We start from the raw sequence: 23,744 nt of genomic DNA, 5'->3' as shown, positions 1-23,744 counted from the left end.
CATCATAGGGTAAATGACCTTTGGTTCTCCAAAGCCATCCTTACAGCCCAAGCTAAGGAACACACGATCCCTGTGGTTAGGTAGTGGAGGGCCTGAGGAGAATCCTAGATTCCTTAATCAATTTGAATAATCCACAATCTTGAAGATGGCCAGCATGTCCATGTCCTCCACTACACGCTTGTATATCTTGCAGTATCAAATCAAATCAAATCAAATTTATTTATATAGCGCTTTTCACAACTGATGTTGTCACAAAGCAGCTTCACAGAATTCCAGTAAGACAAAGTAAGATGCTGAAGCTGCAGGAGTGCAGTGGCTGGATCAGGTCAACACCAGGAGAGCAGCAGGAAGAGGGCATTTCAAATCATGAGAAAGGAGAAAGAAAACTAGACAAAGGCTAAAAATAAATAATAAATGATGTGTGTGATCTGCCATGCAGTTGGCTGTGCTGCTCTTTCTCTGCAGAGGGAGACATGTCTCCTGCTGACAGTCAGCCCCGATGTTCTAATTGTTGTGCTACTGGCGTTTATCTTCTATAAAAAGTAGTAGTTCTACAGAAAGTTGCTAAGATTTTGTGCTATTGTTTTTATTTATTTATTTGTCTTACTAAATCTATCAGCAAAGTATTAAGTTGGCCATACCGAGCAGCAGATTCAACCCAGAAGTGGTGTTTCACAAGATAAATACGTCACTATTTAACAAGCAGTTAACCACAGAATAAATTTAGAGCCACCTTCCAATACAGCCCATGAACACATTAATCAAATCTATGTTGGACAGTGGTATTTCAGTTTCAGAGTTTGCTAGCACCATGAATTCACTTGCAAGCAATTAGGTAAAGTTTAGCATGATTTCACACCAGATGCAACCATGCAGAATGATGGGGCACAACTGAATGGTTGTTAATTTGTTTGCATTTCTTAGTAATCTATTGGTCATTTCTGAATTAACCAAATAGAGCCTACATTTAATTTAATAATTGAAGGATCGAAATTTGTAGATATATAAGCTTACTCAGACTGCTCCCACTGTAGTTTCACATAGTAGATTACAAATAGTGTGACAAGACCTCCCTTTTCCTCAAAGGATATTTCAACTTTTTTGTCCATGTCTCAGCATTCCTGATTTATTTTTACTATATGTACATTAGTTTTGTTTGTGAAAAGCAACAAGAAATAGCAGGAAGGTCAACATAATAACCATTTTTGCTTTCTTTTTTTCATTCATGCAAAAGAAAAACAATATTTTCCCTCAAGATCAATGATTGTGCACTGCTTAAGCCAATAATGTCTGAACTTGCAAATTCAACCATACACTGATATTAACTGTAGCGTGGTAACAGTATTTAAATTATTTCTGCTTAAATGTGGTTATTAATTATAAATTAATAATAATAATAATTTTAGATAATACCAATGTTAATTTATCATAAATTTGGATACTATTCACACTAGAATGTGGGTTTTCAGGATTTTCATACCTCAATGACAGGCTCTATACACAATATTATTTCAAATCAAAGAACACTTCATTGGAAAGAAATAATAATCATTTAATAGACATAGCACAATTATTATAACCTCACAAATGGGGATCAATGCAGATGAAACTCTTATGGGTCTACTCAGTGGCTAGGCTATATGGCTTGTGTAAATAATATGATCTTATCTAATGAAAGTTAACTAATGATTAAAATGTTTTACCAAGGGACTAATTAGACATCAGCTCTGAGAATGATATCTGAAGCTTACTGTGACGCAGTTACAACCAACTGATGGGCAGAGCGATTCCATCGCAGTTGCAGCACGGGGTCCAGGCCCTGGTTCGGTTCTGTTCTGAGGCAGCTAAGGATGGGCTTGCTAAGTGTCTAAGTGTTGCACGCTTCCGGTGTCCTTACAGCGTGTTGACGTCAGTTGGGATTCCCTTTTGGGATATCTGTTGCTGTCCTAGTTGGGAGTTCCCTGAAAAAGGGGGCGTCAAAAGAAGCTTCTTTTTGGTCAAGTTCAGAGGTGGCGTCTGGAAGTCCGTAAAATTACTATATTAACTATTTACTAATCACAGGGGTGATTTCTTATTCGGGCCAAAAATAAGTTTCACCTGCTTTGATCAGGCTGGCGCTGACTGAGTTATTTCTAAAGGTTTAAATACCTGACAATGACTCAATGCTAACTGACCAGAGCGTCCCCTGTCCAGTTCTAAGATTGGTCCTTGTTCTCAGAGTCTTTCTCAGAATCAGCGGAAGCCAGCGCTCTTTTCTAGTCTTCAGTTGACCTGATGTAGCGACTGTTTCTTTTCCTAAAACGACTCACACCCTATCGGCCGTACAACTGTTTTCTAAGTTGCGCCATTACGCTCACTTGAGAGGTAGCCGTTCTCTGATTGGCTACTGTGTTTGGGAAGTACACCTGACCGTCTCAAGTTCCCCAGAGATCAAATGTTTAACTCTGCTCTGGCTGATAAAACATTGTATATATTGGAAAGTTAATTCCTTTATTGAGTTGATACATTGAGTATATTGATGTATGTACACAAACTATTCTAGTTATTTGAGATTAATTAACATTCTTTTAAATTGAGAAAGGAATTGGTCTTGTTTGCTGAAATGTATATAAATTCATGCTGACATGGTTAGTATACATATATACCTGAGAATAACATAGAATATCACATGATTAAACAATAATACATTGGATAATGCATAAAATGGATTAATGGTTCAAGAATGGCATACGTGTCCAAGATAACTCTTTTTGGGAGAGATGAAACGAGAGAGAGAGAGACAGAGACAGACACATGGGACCCAGGTGGTGCTTTTAGTGACATGATTTCCTAAATGTCCACTTGGAGGCACTATTGGTCCATGCTGTTTCTGCTGGATTGAACTATGATTTTTAGAGAAAATTGGCAAGGGTGGTGACTCCTCCTCTGGGGCCATCTGGCGATCTTCCTTAAGTTAAATCCGAACATTATTTTGACAAATGTTCCTAGGAGAGTTATGAGTTCTATCAGGTGATAGCTTTAGTGTCCATTCACAAGGTTTCTTGACTGATTTAAAAGTTATCTGCTGGCCTAATGGTCATCTGGTGGTCATAAAGTTTCGAACAGACCAATCAGTGTAAGGACAGACCTTTTTGTGAACATCCCAGGGTCAAACCGGAAATGGGGCCTTTCATGACCTTCTGGTCTCCAAACAGACTGTGTGGGGGTAGTTTCATGGCGGCCATCAATGCTCAGGCTGAGAAACAGAGAATTCCTCTTGACCATAAAAATGGAAAGCTGGAGGCAGAATCTTACATTGATTACTTTGGGCTTCCTCGACTACATAACCACTTTATAATAATTTTCCTGACACGGCCAAAAGAGCTTGTCCTTTTAATGACAAACCTCAAAACAAATATAAATGACTCAGAAAAGACTGTTACTGGCTGTTATTCATAAATAACAAAGCACTTCCATCACACTGTGCGCATTAAACAAGCTAAACGTATTTGCATTGAAACTTTGTGTTACATAAATGCTTTATGTAAAATTCACTTCAACCACCCCCAACCAATTTGCAGACCCCCTGCATTGCATATTCTGACATCAAAAGACTGGTCACTCTACAATATACACACACACACACACAAATGACAGTAATGAAACAAGTACAAGTTACCAATGAACTAGTATTCATAATACTTTCCAAATGAAAGTAGGATATACCTGCTGAATTTGTAATACATACATTAATTTATTACATCATTTAATCACCTTTCCAAACCTGTTCATACCTAATGTGGGTTGCGGCATGTCATGGTCCTACTTGCTATCATTGTTTGTAAGGCAGGAACAGGACAAAAAATTAAAAGGCAGAATGAAAGTTTTCTTTATATTTATATATATATATTTTTTTTTTATTGATCACTATAAACAAAAATCAAATGTGAACACCAAAAACATTAACTGGTTTCAATTATCATTCTTGAAGTCTTCAATGTTCTTCCTCTTGCTCTGTTCATGAACATGAGTGCCCCATGTGTAAGTGAGGTACAACAAAACCATGGCTGTAAGAGAGACAGAAAAAAAAATTACTCAGTGAAATCAACTACTAAACTACTAGACATGCTCAGACAAAATATTTAGTTTATGAGAGGATACCCATGTTTAAAACATCTTGTTTACATTGAAAGATGTGAAATTGCTTTGAAATCAGAAATTAGAAGCTAAAACATTATTCATAACACTTACTTTATGTAAAATGTGTGCTAGGGAGCTGGGCAATTAAAACACACACACACACACACACAAAATATCAAAAAGAACTAATCATCCATTTGATAGAAGCCACAAGGCCAATGACAAGGTTAGATTGACGCACACAACGCAGAACCCAGGAATAATCTGTGGTGGACAAAGTAAACAAACCATGTACTTGAGTTAATATACAGATACTCCATGTAAAATATTACTCCAGTAAAAGTAGAAGAAAAGAATGGGAACACATGGAAAAAATGTGCCTACCCTCCCTCAAAAGTGCTGTTTCTTCAGTGCTTAGCCAAAATTAGCATTGACAGAGGCTCTATTCTCCTTATTACTGCTCAGTGAAACATCACAATAATTTTGAAACTGTAATTTTAAGCAATTCTGAACCATCTGTTTCTTAAACAAGTTTTTATTTTTTCTGACTTTTTGGTCTGTTTTTTTTTTTTTTTCCTTATGGACATGTTTATCTCGCTGTACTGATTTTCAGGGTTTGACCTTGCTTCAAGTATTGTGTCAATGTACACTGAAAAGAAAAACACTGTTAAATAAACCTCGCCCTCAGTTTGCAGTGATTAATGACATATGTACAACCCTGTAATATTAATAAATATTCTCTCAGAAAAAAAGGTACAGTAGAGGTACAATATTGGTCACTAAATATACAAACTATGTAAATGTTCCTTTAAAAGTTACACAACAGTGTTTAAAAGTCCAATTTTGTTGCTTAAATGTACATTACATTCTTTTTTCCAGAAGGAGAGGGGAATATCTATAATCTTCATTATAGAACTGTATCATTAAAAAAACCCTGAAGATGAAATGGGGCATATGAAATCAAAACAATGTTTTAATTTTTTAATTATAATAAAATAAGGTACATTTATGTTCCCTGATTAAAAAGGTACAAATATGTACCCTTGAGGGTACCAGCACAGACAGAGCAAAAGTTACCACCACAGTGACAAATTTTCTAAAAGTAGTAGTCAGACTAACTCTAACTAAACAGTACACATACTTTTGTTAATTAATAAAAGAACTGAAACAAAAAACTGAAACGTGATTACTTACAGTCTCAAATATGCACAACAGTGCATTAAAAAACAAATAATAATTATATTTTTAATTATAATAATAATATTATAATAATAATAATAAATGAAAAAAAAAGAAGCCTTTTTTATTACTTGGTTTTAGACAGAGAAACTTGAGGTTTGCTTGTTTTAGCGCTCTGACTGGATCTGTCTGCCTCCTGGAAATGGTGCAGCCAGGGATTTGTTCAGACATGTTACGGGTTTACCCATACATAAAACAAAAGGAATAACAGATTTTCAAAATGTAGTGGAATAAATAGTAAGATATTTGACTTTGAAATGTAGTGGAGTTGAAGTAAAATGTCACCCACACACACACAAGGAGATAATTACACAAAAACAACACAATATATCCTAAATGTCAATTTAAGTTTTTTAACTGTAAATTTATCCTAACAATTGACAAAGAACACTGATCAAAAATAGACAAACCTTCTAGATACTTGCAAGTTACTGGTGTTAATCTGGCACCTAGTGCTAATTTCTTTAAACCCTATTTAACCGGCAGCATAACTTTTTCACTGACTTTGCAAGATGGTTAGCAGTCCCAAAGTGACTGAAACCCTACGGCAGTAGGTTGTCCGGATGAAGGCTAAATGGTTGAACCTATCAGCCATAGCAAAAGAAGTTGGATGTTCCAAATCTATTTCTAAAAAAATCAAGTGTCTCTGGTGTGTGTGTGTATATATATATATATATATATATATATATATATATATATATATATATATATATATATATATATATAGTATTGTTCCTTATTCTAACGTATTTTCGGAGGCAACATATTTTTTTATTGATGTCTTTTTTATTCCAAGGCAACATAAATGCACCATTGTGTCCTCAGGCACTGACGCAAGAACTCAGACTTATACAAATATTGAGGGAAACGAGAGCATTAGCAAAGATGAAGAGATTAAATTCACCAAAAAAGACATGTCACAATATTTCTGTTTTTTAAGCGAGTTGGCCAACTCATAATTTTCACTATGCACATTGTTAATACTGTACTTTTGAAAACTGTTCATCTTATGTTTTATACATTTTGTATAAATATAGACGAAGAACATAACTGAATAATTCAATTGAAAAAATGTTAATGCTCTGTCTGAATATACTGAATTATGCATTTTTTACATTATGTATTGGTTTTGCTCCATTGAAAACAACCAGATGCATATATCCCTCAAATTGTTACAGAGAGTAAAGCAGAATTGTAGTAATTTCTCTAGCCACACCCAGGCCTGATTACTGCCACATCTGTTATCAATCAAGGATTTACTTAAATAGGACCTGCCTGAGCGAAATAGACTAAAAGTTCCTCAAAAGCTAGACATCATATCAAGGTCCAAAGAAATTCAGGAACAAATGAGAAAGAAATTGATATCTATCAAGTTTGGAAAAGGTTATAAAGCCATTTCTAAAGTTTTGCGACTCCAGTGAACCACAGTGAGAGCCATTATTTACAAATGGTAAAAGCGTGGAACAGTGGTGAACCTTCTCAGGAGTGGCCAGCTGACAAAACTTTCCCCAAGAGCGCAGAGACGACTCATTCAAGAGATCACAAAAGACCCCACAAAAACATCCAAAAAACTGCAGGCCTCACTTGCCTCAGTTAAGGTCAGCGTTCATGACTCCAACATAAAGAGACTGAGCAAAAATGCATGTCCGCATGGGATTCCTCCGGGTGCTCTGGTTTCCTCCATCAGCCCAAAAACACACATTGGTAGGTGGATCGGTGACTCAAAAGTGTCCATAGGTGTGTGTGAGGGAATGGGTGAGTGTGTGTCGCACTGTGAAGGACTGCCGCCGCCTCCAGGCGATAGGGCAACTTCAAGCTTGTGTTCCGCCCATTGTGGGAGTCTAGAGGATGGAATGGCCTGCCAGCAGTCCTGACCTCAACCCCATTGAACACTTGTGGAATCAACTTGTGTGTGCTGTTTGTTTCAGAGTGACCAAGGCTGTTGTGGCTGTGTATGGTTCTTCCACATGATACTGAGGCTCTTGTTTGTTAAATTAATAAAATGCCAATATGTCTTGTTTTTTGTTTTTTCAAACTTCAAATCATCCAGTCCACCAAACGACTCAATAGCAGAATAAGCACAACCCATGTTTCTTACAAATGTGGCACCATTTAAAAGGGAAATTAACAGGCTTTCCTTTACAGGTTTTCCTAACAGTATAAGATTTATTGCCAAGAAGCATCGTTACAAAAAACAATCTACCAAACACAAATTTCCTTACTTCTTGCTACACACACACACACACTCACTTCTTATACTATATACTACTTCTTGTCAAAAATGGTCAAATATGTACAGTTGTGTTAATATTTCATTGACTACAAATGCATTACAACATGTTCATCTTGAAGATGTGTTTGTTCAGAGTCAGCAACTGACTTGAATTTGTTAACATCTCATACATTCCCATTGCGTCAATGCATTTGCCAGTAGAAGCTAAGCGTCTCTTTACTTAAATGGGACTGCATGGAATGTTTTAATTGCTTTGAGATAAATGCCATGATTTTGGCCCGCCCATGGACGCTGAACGTCTCTCTCTAAAGGTGAATGGAGATGTGGGTGGGTTTGGATATGGAGCTTCTGCAAGATGATTGGAGGATCAGTTGAAAGGCTGAATCCCATTTTGTTTGACAGCTATTTTGAGATCTATACCATCACTTAATTACTGGGAGCTTCATTCCCATCACGGATTTTGCCAGTGAAGTCGAAAGACAAACTGCAACCAAATCTTGGTATTTGGCCATCTAAGCAACCTAGCTCTGCTGGCCATTGAGAGGACACTGGTCAAGTCCCTGGAAAAGACACCTACTTGGTATGTTAGGATCACAGGCCATTTTCTTGAAAAATGAATGAGGGCAGAATTTACGTATAAAAAAACTTTTTGATGTAAGCTGACAACGAGCTTCCCCTCTTTGAAAGACCAGCAGCCACTATTGATTTTAGTTGCTTTTATGTATATATTTTTATATTAATATTTATTATGCTGAAATAGAAATTAAAACAAACAATATTATTACAGTAATTATTCAAATTCTCTGTGTTAATGTAAATTCTCAGGTTTAACCTGTCTTCTTGTGGCAATGCAGTTTTATTTGAGATTGAACACTTCATTATTTCATTATGCTAAATCTTGAAATCTGCACTCACAGCACACATACTTATTCTATTTTGTATTAATAATTATATATAATCATATACAAGCACCACTCATTTACATCATTTTAAATAAAGATAATTTAAAGAGGCCAAGGCATTTGTACTGTATGTTCACTGCAGTTTACCCTGCACAATTCTTAAGGCGGGGGAAGTTGCACGGAAGCTACGTGCATGTCCGCATAGAAGGATAAATGTTTGTGGATTTGTTCCTGATTTGCAAGATTTCCTTTAAATGTGTTAATTTTGTATGAAGCAAGGTATAAAACATTGGGAGGTGCAGGACCATGCGCAGGGCAAACGCACAAGACTCAGGCATTGCAATATTATCATTTGGGCATGCAAACTCTCGTGCCAATTACAGTACATCAAGTATAACATTAAATTTCCTGGTATGAAGTCTGGATGATTGATTGCTTAAAAATCCATGTTTTAGATGTTCCAGTGTTCAAGGAGCCAAACACTGACAGTTCCCGCACAGATTCGGAATAGTACAGGGTTCTAAAATCATGCATAAATCCAAAAGAATGGAGCTCGATAGTCAAGTGACCAGCGATCACTCAACTAATAAACCTGTATCCTCTCCAAAGTTCTCTATGCAGAGCTGCCTGTTACATCCAGCAGCAATTCAACACAGGTTAAAGACCCTAAACTCTTATATTGCAATGATCCACATTAAGTAACTGACCACATGAGTAACAATATAATTTAGCATGCAATTGCTTTTAGAGGACTGTTTTGTATTAATTTTGTATTAATGCAAAAAGTGATTGATGAACGATTCATGAGGAAATTCGTTCTGCTCGTGTTTCATGAATGAGGCCCAGTGTGTTTAAAACAACTGAGAAAAAGCTCAATCCTCATAATAACATTTATTTCCATGTACACAAAGGCACTGGGAGCAATTTGAAGTGGAAAAAAATATATTTTATTTTATATATATATATATATATATATATATATATATATTTTTTTTTTTTCCCCTCACATACAAATTCGAATATTTACAGTATAAACTCAAGCTTGTTTACAGATTTCGTTTTCTGTTAATCGCTGAACTAATATTATTTGTATAACCTCTATTTATATGTAACCGCTTTACATCTGTGTAGTATGGAATCAACTAACACCTGACATCGGTGAACAGATATTCCTGGACACCGTTCTTTTGCAATCTTGGGTTTAGCATCAAAAACAGCATTTTAGATGTCACTCCACAAATTCTCAACCAGTCATTGATGTCTAGGGATTGGCTTGGCCACTTCATAACATCAATCTTGTTGGTCTGGAACCAGGATGTTGCCCCCTTGCTGGTGTGTTTGTGGTCATTGTCCTGCTGAAACACCCATTTCAAGGGCATGTCTTCAGAGTAAGGCAACATGACCTCTTGCAAGTATTTTGATATATTCAAACTGGCCCATGGTGCCTGGTATGCGATAAATGGGCCAGATTCCAAAGTATGTGAAACATCCCCAAACGATTATGCTTGCACCTCCATGTTTTACAGTCCTCACAGTGTACTGTGGCTTGAATTCAGTGTTTTTGTGGTTGTCTCAAACTGTCTGTGGTCTTTAGATCTAATAAGAACAATCTTGCTTTCATCTGTCCATAAAGTGTTGCTACACTTCTCTTTAGGCCAGTCAATGTTGTCTTTGCCAAACTGTAACCTTTGAAACACACCTTCTTTTCCAGCAATGGTACTTTACGGGCGTTTCTTGTAAATAGTTTGGCTTCATGTGTTCAATAGTTTGGCTTCATTTAGTGTTTCCTGTAATGAATTTCAGCTTGCTGGTATACTGTAGTTAAAATCAGATTTTCAGAGTTCAGTAAAAACTCTTGGTACCTGAAGGGTGATCCATTCACTGGAGTGAATCTGTATTTTTTCAAGGAGCAGTGTTGGGGTATATGATGGCATACGCCCAGTGTGCGCTTTAAAGATAAGAAGAAACCAATGTGTTTTTGTTTTTGCCTGCACACAGCAAGAGATCAGCCAACCTTTTCAAATAATAAACGGTGATGTGTACTGTAGGGGTCACGAGCAATGAATCTTAAAGCCAGATGATATATATAATCTAATGGTTTCAATATAGCTGCAGATGCATATCTGTAGATCACATCACCATAATCCAGCAGCGACAGCAGTATTGCTTCAGCAATCTCTTTTCAGGTTTGTGCATTTGAAAACATGATTTGTTTCAAAACAGGAAGCCAAGTTTGTGCCTCAGTTGACCTGTAAGCTTGTTTACATGCTGTATAAAACTACATTTATCATCTAGCTGTACACCAAGGTATTATATTCACCAACCCTTTCCATGACAGATCCCTTCAGGGTTGTGATTTTAAAAGTATTATATATTATTGCCTGATCACTAGTTCCCACCTCACCCCATCAGTGAGACCAACTGAATGGTTTGGTTGTAAATATATTTTAGTTATTTAGCAATGACACAGACTGCTTTGAAGCAACAAAGCCTTAAATGTGCGCTTCAGATGACAAAGTACTACACGCTGTTTTTTATTCTATAAGCTGAGATCTCTATCCCTACAAAACATTTACTGTCGAGCTTCACGAATTATGTTGCTGGAATTCGAAAATGCTAATAATGCTGCAGAAAAACAAGTCAAATATATTTAATTTACTCATCACAAAATGAAGCTGTTCCTTCTTAGGCAGTCGTAATGCGTGACTGTACGTCTTGGAGCACCACACTCAATGCAAAAACATAGCCATGTGCTTCTGTTTTTATGACTAAAATTAGCGTTTTCACACATCGTAATCCTCTATAAAGTGCGGATGGATTAGCGTGCATTAGCATTATCATATGAATGGGTGGGCAATCAAAGGTTGTGGTCTGAGTCTCAGGGTGTGCCTCTTGTTACTTATCTTTCTATAAAAATCAGGTAAAAATAAATTTGTTTTCAACCTCCATATATTTGAAAAGTAAACCCATTAAGGTTGCTGGGGGTATGCTTATTATGTTTCTAGGACAAAAACTACACTAGAGTTGCCTAAGTGTTTTGGCGCAAGGATTTATACCTACGGCGGGAGCACCGACTCAACCATCAACAATACTTGAAGCGAGGCAAAAACCTGAAAATCATTAGAGAGAGATAAACAAGGCAAATCCAAAAAACAAAACCCAGTATCAGGCAAAAAGTCTGAAAAACTAAAAATGTATTTAAGAAACAGATGGCTCAGAATTGCAGAAAAAAAGCTCAAACAACAGTTTTGTCTCAATGAAGACAAAACAGAGCTTAAAAGGAACATTATGTAATATTAATTTTTACCTTAAAATTACAGCTTCAAAATTGTGATGGTTCACTGAGCTGTAATTGGGAGAATAGAGTCAATGCTAATCTTGGCTCTGTGAATGCTAATCTTGGCTCAGCACTGTAGAAACTGGAGGGTAGGCATATATGTGTGTTCTTGGTCCTTGTTGCAAGTTTTTTTTCCATGAGATGTCCATATTTTCTTTGTTTAACATTTTTAATCATTTTGTGACTTCCAAACCAAATGACTGAGGAAATCTTTGGTGGTGAATTTGCTGCTGTCTGCAGTCTTTGTAGTGTGGAGGAGTTTGCGGACCAGTCACAGTAATTGCAGTCTTTGTCAATGCAATGTGTATTTCTGGAGAGGTGCGAGTCAGGCTACGACATACAGCATAGGTTCAATGCAGAATCATAAATTGGACTTAATAATCAGGAGACAGCAACCTCTGTTGGTTTGGAGGGGAAACACCTTCTGTATATGTGACAGTTGATATAACATTCATTGTAATAAATCTTTGGCTGTTTCTGTTTTTTTCATCAGACTAATTAATGACATTATATTAAAAGGCCGGTGAACCAAGAGTCACAATAGAGTCTTCCCACTTACAATGCATTGATTAAGCACAAGTCTTTTATCAAAATAGGATATTAGAACCATGATAAATCATGGTATTTTTACTTTTGATACTTGAGTACATTTGAAGTTAAATACTTTTATTCTTTAACTCAAGTGGAGATCTAAATTAAGGACTTCTACTTTTACTGGAATAATATTATACATGGAATATATTTACATTAATTCAAGTACATGATTTGTGTACTTTATCCACCACTGGAGACAGGATAGGGATAGGGATGTGGCTGTGATAGTTTAATGTTCATGAGATTATCTAGATTGAGAAAAGAACAAAAATTGTGTTTCTGTTAAATAATCTGACAGGTTGATTAATGGGATAACTGTGTACTCATTTCTAGTATCCGAATCATTTCAAGCTAAGAACAGAATAAAATATATTATGGCTTAATATCTGTGAACTGAGTCTTCACACGGAGAATCACCTGGAGCAGGATTTGAACCCATAACATCCAGGTCCCTAGAGCTGTGTGAATGCAATACTACCTGCTGCGCCATCAATAAATAAACAATACATTTAATAATAATCAAACGTAATTTCACAAAACAGTCCTCTTCCTAGTACAGACTATTATTAGAAGCAACATCCAGTAGCTAAAAAGCAATTGCTTGCTGAATTTTGTTACTCATAGTTACTTAATGCGGATCACTGCAATATAAAATGATTTTTAGTTTGTAACCTGTGTTAACAGCTGATGTTGCGCTGCTGCTGGATTTAACAGACAGCTCTGCATAGAGAATTTTAAGGTTTTCATGGTTTATTAGCTGAGAGATGTCTCTCTGGTCAGTTCACTATAGAAATCTATTCTTTTGTATTTGTGCAATATTTTAGAACCCCATACTATTCCCAAACCTGTGGAAAATCTCTCCGTGTTTGGACACTGGAAGGTTTGAATCATTAATTAAACCCTCATCCAAGCATCATCCCAGGAATTTTAAGCTGTGTTATATTTGACACACTATAACTGGTGTGAGGGTGTGCGTTCCAAAATTATACAATCGCAGTGTTTGAGTCTCTTGCATTTACTCTGTGCCCTGTCATGCACCTCTGATGTTTTATTAAACATGTTATAAAAACGAACGCAATAAAAAAATTCTTGCAAATCAGGAATAAATCCAAAGGCATTTATCCCTCTATGAGAGACTACAAAGAGAGTCAAATGACCCAGAACTGAAGAGCTTGTATCAAGAATAAAGGCCTTTAGCTTTTTCTGCCTGTGCAGAGCTAACTTCAGTGAATGTGCAGTAGTGTGCAAATATCTTAGGCCCTTAATTTACATAATGTATCTTCTAAATAACAATAGTGTTGTATACAATTATATATATAATTACAAATACAAAATATCATATTCTGTTCAAAAAGTATGTGTTGTGAGGCTGTGTGAAGAAAGTTTTTTCCAAGTGATTTCCTTGATTATATGAATTTGTGAAATTAACAGCACTTTATTTATCATAATGAAGTATAACAACATCTGCACTGCCACAAGGACAGATGTTAAGGGTCCCTCCCAATTTGCAAACATTTGGTATTCACTAATAGACACGTTACACATTCTAGTAAAGAAATCTGGTGTTTACGCAGCATTCATGAATCTGGCGAAGAGTTTTCTAGTATGTCCATTAAACTCATTTTGCTCATGTTTTTTATGGAGGTTTCATAAGTGAGGCACACTGTCCATTCTCTAAGCTCCACTGACTACACAGGAGCACTTCATAGTTCTACAATTACAAACTGTAATCCATCTGTTGCTCTGCATACATTCCTATCTCCATTTCACCCTGTTCTTCAATGCTCAAGACCCCCACAGAGCAAGTATAATATGGGTGGTGTATATTGTTATTTCTCATCTTATACACTACACTGCCAAAAAATATTCGCTCGTCTATATTCACATGCATATGAATTCCAGTGACATCCCATTTTTAAATTCATAGGGTGTAATATGATGTCTGCCCACCCTATGCAGCTGTAACACCTTAATCTCTTAATGTTCAGGAGTGAGTTTATGGGAATTTTTACTAATTCATTCAGAAGTGCATTTGTGAGGTCAGACACTGATGTTGGACAAGGTCTGGTTTGCAGTCTCTGTTCTTATTTATTCCAAAGATTTTGTTTTCCTATTGTGTTGATTTCAGGCCAGACAAGTTTTCGTGTTGTGTTGAAACAGGAAGCAGCTGTCCCCAAACTGTTCCCACAAATATAGAAACATGAAATTGTCCAAAATCTCTTGGTTTGATAAAGCATTAAGATTTAATTTCCCTACAACAACTCCTGAAAACAACCCCACACCTTAAAAACCCAAATTTTACACTTGGTAAAACGTAGTCAGCCAAGTACTGTTCACCTGGTAAATGTGAAACCCAGACCCGTCTATGGGATTGCCAGACAGAGAAGAGTGATTATTCAATCCACAGAACACTGCTCTAGAGCTCATTGGGGGACATGCTTTACAAAACTGCATTCAACGCGTTTTACAAAACTGCATTTGTCACTTTTTATTGCATTTGGTGATGTAAGGCTTGGATGCGGCTGCTTGGCCATGGAAATCCATTTTATGAAGCTCTACTCTTGAGCTAATCTGAAGGCAACATGAAGCTTGGAGGTCTGTAGCAACTGATTTTGCAGAAAGTCAGTGGCCTCTGCACCTCAGCACCTGCTGACCGATTCTGTGATTTTGTGGCCAACCACTTTGTGGCCAAGTTGCTGTCTTTCCCAATTGCTTTCACTTTGTTGTAATACCACTGAGAGTTGACTGTGAAATTTTTAGTAACGAGAAATCTTACTGACTAACTGAACGTGTTGCATCCTATCATGTTACCACGCTGGAATTCACCGAGATCCTGAAAGCGACCCATTCTTTTAGTAATGTTTGTAGAAGTTGTCTGCATTTCTAGGCACTTGGTTTTATTCACCTGTGGCCATGAGAGTATTTGGCACACCTGAATTCAATGATTTGGATGGGTGAATGCATACTTTTGGCAATATACTTTTTGTGCTTAAATATCTTCTTTAATGGAGTTAAACTGTATCATAAATGATCATTTCTCTATGGCCGCAATACTGTGACACTCGCTGTAAGGGTCCAGTATGTTTCTTCTAAAGCATTTAGAGTCAGTACCAATGAATATTTAGGCAGAACCTGTTCTGTATTTTTCAGCATTCCTGTACGAGGACATGCAGCTGTACACTTGGACTAGATTGTTACAGGGCTTTTTTGATTCGCCATCTGAGTTCCTGTCTGTTCTCATGTTAATGAATGGGTGCAGTCTTGCAGTATGTGGATGATATGCTGGTGTCAGCTGTGGATGAGCACACACATGAGCGTGGCTCTCTGGCTATGTTAACAAACCTGGATGCGTGTGAATTTCATATTTTGCTAAAGTAGCAGTGCTGATGCCCTTAAGTCCAGTTTCAGTAATCTATGGGACACTGCATTCTGGCCACCAACAACATCAATATCATCTGCACACTGCCTGTAAAAGTGATGCTCCAGACAACATTCCGTGGACTAATGAATTTATCACTGCATTTTTGTCTCTGAATGCTGCTATGCCCAGCTCCAGTACTGAAGCTGACACACATGTTGAAACACAATGGGGTCTGCAATTAAATTTTGATGTGGGACCGTGGAGGTCTCAGAATTAAGGCAAATCTGTCCAAATCATTAGATAATTTTGCTCAGGGCCTGCCTGCCTGTTTGCACACAGCGGACACCCTACTTGTGCAGGATCTTGAAAAGATCGCATTGCCACGATGTAAAGCTGCACATTAATCATCAGGTTTACAGTGCTTAATATGTCCACTACACCACATGACTGCTCAAAGCCTGAGTAGTTATAACAGTCTGACAGTACTAGCCACATTCACATTAAACCAACAATTTTACAGGCTTCTCCTGCATTCTTGAACAATATACAGGTTGTTCAAGAATGCTCAACTTCAACTGTTCTTGAGCACTGGAACATAACTTCTGCGGTAGAAGATGACGTCAAGCATGAATGCAAGAACACACAAGAACACACTGTGCAACAGCCCATGTGTTTGTTAATGGCTCTGGTCCTTAACTAAGTGATGGGTTTGCTTGCTTCCAAATAGGGATAGGAGGTATCCATATTTTTCCATTGCATCATACGTCTGAAAATATTAACATGGTATACAGTATTATCATGAGATGGGGGTAACACTTTTCAGCCCTGTGCAGTTAGCTCAGCCCAGCCCAAAAGTGCACACAGGCACATATGATAATGAAGAAGAAAAAAAAGGTCTCTGACAGAGTTCCTACAGGACACACTCTCTGTTGCCCTCTTAAATGCACTTAAATGAAATCTTTGGTCTTGTACTTAAAGACATAATGGAAACTCGACACACCACCCACACTTCAAAAATACCATCCTCACTGAGATACCATCCACATTTCTAAATATCACGGTATGAAGCATTACTGTTATACTATCCAAACCTACTTTGAGGCCCATTTACCTTTTTTGTCAACACAGGCCACTGAATTAGTTGCTTTGATTTTTGCACATACTCTAAGGCAATACCTGATAAAATGTATGACAGCGGGTATATTTTTGCATTGGTGTTTGATTTTATTCACCTATGGTTGCACTAACGCTGAGGGTAAACCTGTATATTTACCAATATATAGCCATGTTAAAATGACAGATTATGAGCCTGAATTTGTATATTTGCAATGCTGTTATACCATTTTTAGAGTTAATTTTATCATGCACAAAATAATAAATATTTGTATACCTATTTCATTATAAAAATTGAATTAATTTATTTAATGATATCTTTTTTTAATTATGACTAAATTATGCACATTTATTGAGCTCTTAATATTTTTGTCAGCTCTCCAGTACATATTTGGAACTTATTGTAAATGTCAAGTCACATTATTACCTCAGTGTAAATGCAATTTTGTATGTTGAGAGGACTTACGGGGTGCAACCCTGAAGACAGACGCTGTGAATCGTCTCCAAACATTGGGAATTCCCTTTGAAAAGTAGTTGGGGAAAGCCCTCTGCTCGAAGGGGGAGATGCTGTAAGTGATTATGTGCCGTATTTTGGCCAGGTCTCCAAAGTGACGACCCATATTTACACAAGACCTGTTTTAAAAAGAAAGCAGAGGTATATTACTTTCAAAATAACCACAATCTCTCACTCATTCTAAATTCAGATTGTAGTAAAGGTTTATACTTTACCAATACTACAAGTCCATTGTACATTTCTAGGACAATACATGAACAGATGACATGCTATATGATCATTGTACAACTATACAACAAAATTAGACCTCTGCATTTAACACATCCATGGCAGTGAACACACTAATGTTATTAAAATGTTAAACCATACATGAAGCCATTCACAAAGTTTACATAGTCAGAACATTGGCTTAGAAAATGACCTCAAATTCACAAATATATGTTTTAACTTTTCTAGTTAAATGGAGTCTCGTTTGCTTTAAAGTTCATCGATTCATTGTCTGTAACTGCTTGTCCAGGTCAGGGCTGTGGCAGGGGGACACCCTGGAGAGACAGGAGAGACTATAACAATATATTTAATTTCTTAAAGCCCTGAATTGTTATAGAAGGAACAAGGGTACAAAAGAGCTAATAATATAGCGCTATATCAAAATTAATATAGGGCTACAACTAACAATTATTTATTTGATAATCTGTTGATTTTTTTCTTTGATTAATCTATTAATTGATAAAAATGAAAACAAGTGAAATATGATTTCCAGCCTTTTATTCAATAAATCAAATGGTCAATAAATCAAACTAAATTTGTACAAAAGTTGTTTCCAACAATTCACATAAAAAAATTAAATGTTTGCTACATTGAGTACAAAAAATTGAATTAAAAAAATGTGTAGCAGCTGAATCAATGTAAAGAATCACTAATCTTTTCTTTCATAAAATTCAACCAACATTTCTTATGTTTCATATTGTTTTGTGAAACACAATCCTACTGAAGTCTTGAACATTAAGATGGTGAACAATTTAAATGGCAAACAAAGACTATCTGTTGATTTCATGTCCCAGTCATCTCCTATGTAATGGCGTGTAATGCAAAAGTAGGCTTCAGTGGCTACACTTCCATATATCATGTCTGTTTATCAGTGGTAGGAGCAATTTTGCTGTTGCTGGCATTTATGGAACTCTTCACACCCTGTAAGGTCTCCTGGAATTTCTTCTCTATCAGTCTGGTGAAATAGGTCCTTGAAGGAAGAGTGTAATCAGGGTTGAAGGTGTTTATAATTTTCTGAATCCCTTATCCTCCCACCATCTGCTTGCTGTGGTGTACAGACCTTCAAAACAGTCACCAATGCTGGGCTTTTTTTCCTGAGGTGAGAGAGAAAGTTTAGTATGAACATCCATTATTAAAGTTAGCAACTACTGATCTAAAACGCAGACAAGGTAAAATTAAATTAAATAAAGGGACACTGGGTGATGCTACCATGTGATGAGAATAAAAGGGAAATGCAATTAATGTATATTTGATCAGAACTTGTTCAGATAAAAATTTTAGAGAACTAATGTTGTAATTGTATAAGTAACAGAGGAATATCAATTTATGACACCTTGTTTAACTACTCAAGCAGACAAGGGGGGGGGGCAAACTTTTTTGCTATATACAGTGGAATCTCTACCTACGAACTTGATCCGTTCCGTGACCTGGTTCGTAAGTAGAAAAGTTCGTTTCTCGAGTCAATTTTCCCCATTTAAAATAATGGAAAAGCAATTAATGCGTTCCAGCCCACCCCGAAATTCACCCTTTTTGCACTGATATATGTTTACAAAACCCTCAAATTAGTAAAAAAATACATGTAGCATTACTAAAAATAAAAGGAATACAGTGGTAACAGTAATAAAAAAGTAATAAAGTTTTAAGTGGTTACATATCGCTACCTTGAAGACGTGACGACTGGCTGGAGGAGTAACACGGGCACTGGCTGTATGACGGGAGGTGGGGGGGTGGATGGAATAATGGAGAGGCGGGTGAATGTGGGGAGACGAAGCATAGATACGGCTTAACTTAGCACGAATTTTGATGTCTGCTATTTACACTAATGCTAAATTGCTAAAACTACAATTTGCTAATCTTAAAAGCTCACTCAAGTCTGGGCGCGCTTGGAGACTTGCCGATTGGGGTCAGGGGCCATTTCCAGCCACCAGCTCAGCGGAGGCTCGGGTTCGTTTCTAGAGTCGTGGTTCGTTGGTGGAGACAAAAAATATTCAAATGACTGGTTCGTATCTTGGAAAGTTCATTAGTATAGGCGTTCGTTAGTAGAGGTTCCATTGTGTGTGTGTGTGTGTGTGTATGTATATATTTTAGGAATAAGAAATCTCTACTAGCAACTCTAGTAACATTGAGTAAGAGGAAAAAACACAGAATCAACTTACTACAAACTTACCGTGAATCTCCTTCACCCATATCTCCAACTTGCTTATTCTTCAGGTGCAGTGATGTTGTGCTGCCGTGCCATGCAAGATCAGCTGTGCACATTTTGCACCTAATGCTGTTCTTTGAAGGCGTTAATGTAAAGCGCTCCCATATTTTTGACAACATGGACCGTACAGTTTTCTCTCTGACACGGCTAACATTATCCTCTGCTGTGACTGCCTCCTCCATTTGTCAAACGCTTCTACCAGAATTCGTCACATATACAAGGAATGGCATTGGTTCTCCTCGTGTTTTATGGTGGTCAGCATCCATCTTAAATGGTGCTTTGGTTGGCTTACTGCCTTACATTAGGGGGTAGCAACTGTACTTGTGTATAACAATGTAAACACAACAAATCGATTATTAAATTATCAACTATTTTAATAATCGATTTTAAGCAATTAAACGATTCCTTGTTGCGACACTATATTAATATAAATATTTCCACTGCTCTTTACAGGAGTATGACATTACAGAGTGGGTTGTATATTTGGAAGATATATCTGACAGCTTGTGAATTCAAAATTATTTGATCTCCACATCCATAAAACATCTGCCTAATTTTGCTTTTTTTTCCTCAATACACCCCCCCTCTCTGTTTAAATAAGTAGTACACATGAGACCATTACCACATGAGATATTATCAAAATGCACATATCTGTCTAATGCAAGAATGAGAACTTCATGATATGGGCTGCTTTCAACATGTATTTTAGATTATGTGTAACATAGAACATTCCCAAAGCTGTGAATTACTGAAGTAAAATAAATGAGAAAAAAATTATTTTAATTATTTGTGTATAATTTGTACGATCTTACAAAACATATTCATTACCAATGGATAATGCTTAACATTACACATTTTACTGATTTTTCTAACTCTAAATAAGATATCACATCCTCTACCGGGAACACATTTCAATGCTGTTACTCTGCAGATTTTAATATATTAGTAGGGAAATAATTAAAACTGGCAAAATTAACTAAACATTTAGATGCATATTTATATAGAATAAAAATAGAAAGTGCACATATATTTTTTTAATTTAGGTTTGTTTGATTGTTTAAGAGACTGAGTGATTTGTACATTTTTTACCCTTAGAAAAATCTATTAAATATGGAAGGTGCTGCAGTGTGTAGAGACCGCGCTATATTTTCCCACTCACGACCCAAGGCCATTTTTACGTATTTTTCTTTGTGGATCTACACAATTAGCGGCTCAAACAATAACTGCAGCAAGAAGTACATCCGTATGTATCTGTGTGTCCTAGGAAAAGCGAGCTATGTGTTTGGTTGGGGTGTTTGGGTTTGTGTAATGCGTTATGCCCCAACTTTAAATTTGAGCTATTTCTAGTGGTGCGTAGAGCTGTCACAATCATGAAATTTTAACTGACGATTATTTGTCATATAAGTAATTGCAGCTAATAATTGTTTTTTTTTTACTATTTCCAACCCACCTATAGTATCTGTATAATATTTTATTAGCAATTTAACACTGCTTTAACAAAATAAAATCTTTAAATACAGCAATATAAAATAATAAAATATCTGTATTTATGGGTATCTGTCTAGCAGTTAAGATAGATAGAGTTTGTATAGGTACTCAGTATTTGCAGATACTTGACCATGAAATATCATTATCGGAAGGGAAAAGTGATAATGGTGCATCCTTAAATATTTTCTTTAAAAAAGCCTAGCTCCAAATCTAGTTATTTTCTGTACAATCCATAGCTACTTCTCATAGAAGACTGAAGGCATGACTGGACCGGGAAATGGTGAAGAGGTCACACTTAATAAAGGATTAACATTATACCACCCAACCCTATTTTTTTGTTTATATTTTCCCCCTTCCATTCACCGCAATTCATTTTCTCACATGCCCAAGCCATAGAGATTATTTTGCCCATCAGACAACAAACTTAATGAACTCCATCAGGGCAGGTCATTTATTCATCCCTTGTTCCTCACATTCATGTCTATTCATTTATTTTCACCTAAGCAACAGAGTTCCATTTGCCCAACAGTCAACATACTGACCTGTGAAAAATGCTATTTGCCATTAAATCAGATATTAGGTGTGCTGCAAGTATGATTTTAACACTGTAGTATAAATCTGAAAAATTGTACATCATACATATATGTTGTTATTGCAATAAACATGTAAACCAATCACCCATTCTGTCACAGAAAAAGAACATTTTAAGAACTCTATGAAAGCTCTAGTGTTATGAACAATTTAAAGGGGGTAAGGGGAAAAGTCTTGTAGCATTTCACCCAATGATTCCAGGTAAGCTCTGGACCCACCGACACTGAACTGGAAAAGCGCTTACAGACAATGATTGAATGAATGAATGATATGCATGACAAACTTGCTAGAGGAAACCATCCTTTTTTAATCTTAGTTAGACAGTGTAGTTTTGAAATTTTCTGAACATTGCTGAGAGACTGTTTTAGGGAAGTGCTTTAGCATTGAATACAGAAGCTTTAATTGGGAAAATTAATAGACAACTCATGGATCTAACCTGGAGGGATTAGGCAAGGTTGAAGACAAAACACGAGCTGTGTGCCCACACACACATTCTTGTGTGTGAGAGACAGAGCATGAGAGGATTATGATATTTAATAGATATATTTGCATAAATAAAATGTAATCTATGCTTTGTTTACATCACTAATTAAACCCCTTAATAAGTAACTAGAATTATTATTATTATTATAATAATGGTGTTATTGTAACGTATCATGTGTGTGATAAATATGATAAAATCCATTCCAAATGATATTGTTACCGGACATACAAAGCCGCCAATCTTTGCTGTGACCCGTCTTATTATCTGGAAAATCTAATCAAGTTCTACATTACGAAGAAACCTAGAATATGATTGTGTTAAGTCCAAGTATAGACTAAGGTATTGCTCATGAAACGTGACGAAGAGAACATTTCCAATATGGCGACCAGACGCGAACGTATATCTGCAATAAAATAATTCGCCAGTAAACATATTAAGCTGGGTCATTGGACCAGTTTCCAGTTTACCTAGATAACGTTTAGTGGAGAAATTACGTAGATGATTATGTTCTGTTTTGCTCTCATGGCGCCAAAACAAAAGACACTGGCCGTGGATAGCTAAACAAAGTCCTTGGTTGACATTGGTTGGGTTTGTTCTCTGTTAGTTAAAATAACCATATCGTCAAGCCACCATTTCCTCAGAAAATATATAGCTAAGTTACAACTGATCACAGTGAACTACATAAAATATTGAACACACAGAAATACCAAATACGTTAAAGACCTACCTTCCTGTTAAGCGACTCTATTTAACCGTGTGGAGACAGCAACAGTAGCAATGTGAAACCCCGCAAGTACTCCTCAATACGGAACCAGATATCCACTGGGTGGAGTCGGATCATATCCAGCTCCGCCCACATCCAATTCATTTTCATGGGAGGTTAGGAGCGAGTTAGGTTGTGCTGGGAGGAAGCAGTTTTAATCTAATCCTATGAAAACACAATGAGGGAGGAGCTGGATCACAACTCCTCCCTATGCCCTATGAATTTCTGGTTCTGCAGCGCCGGCCTTCTGAAGAAACACAAGCACATTTAATGTGATGACCTCTGCAAAAGCGAGATGATTTCGACGGAAGTGTATTTTTCAAAATAAAAGACTCGTTATGGGGGGTTAATGCCTTAAAAGTATTAAACATGCACCACTGCAAATGTAAGAGCCTCATACAATTATTGTAACACATCTCATAGTGTAATTCATACACACTGATAAAGGAAGCATATTAACGCTGTGGCGACCCCTGACGGGAGCTGCTGAAAAGTAAGAAATTACTTGCCTAATGCCTAATTAACACATTGCATTA

General features: G+C 36.7%; 1 protein-coding gene across 1 annotated transcript; it reads right to left on the bottom strand.

Annotated features, from left to right (window-relative positions):
* Positions 1-1,586: 1,586 nt before the first annotated feature.
* uqcrq (ubiquinol-cytochrome c reductase, complex III subunit VII) lies at positions 1,587-23,333 on the bottom strand. Its single transcript, XM_066649551.1, has 3 exons — positions 23,173-23,333; positions 17,365-17,531; positions 1,587-4,046 (listed from the first exon to the last, which is right to left on the bottom strand). Exons 2-3 carry the CDS (start codon positions 17,516-17,518, stop codon positions 3,952-3,954), a joined length of 249 nt encoding a protein of 82 aa, XP_066505648.1. The 5' UTR covers positions 17,519-17,531; positions 23,173-23,333; the 3' UTR covers positions 1,587-3,951.
* Between the last annotated feature and the right edge of the window lie 411 nt (positions 23,334-23,744).

Source organism: Hoplias malabaricus, chromosome 17 (genome assembly GCF_029633855.1).
Source record: "Hoplias malabaricus isolate fHopMal1 chromosome 17, fHopMal1.hap1, whole genome shotgun sequence".
Classification (NCBI taxonomy): domain Eukaryota; kingdom Metazoa; phylum Chordata; class Actinopteri; order Characiformes; family Erythrinidae; genus Hoplias; species Hoplias malabaricus.
The sequence above is the reverse complement of the archived record's forward strand: the minus strand, read 5'-3'. Positions and strand labels throughout refer to the sequence as shown.

What these genes read in the sequence shown, in the direction of transcription:
- uqcrq (XM_066649551.1), bottom strand. Translation starts at nt 17,518, where the DNA reads ATGGGTCGTCACTTTGGAGACCTGGCCAAAATACGGCACATAATCACT. An exon ending in TGTCTTCAGGGTTGCACCCC is followed by an intron (nt 4,047 to 17,364) that starts GTAAGTCCTCTC and finishes TCTCTCTTACAG; the next exon opens with CCATGGTTTTGTTGTACCTC.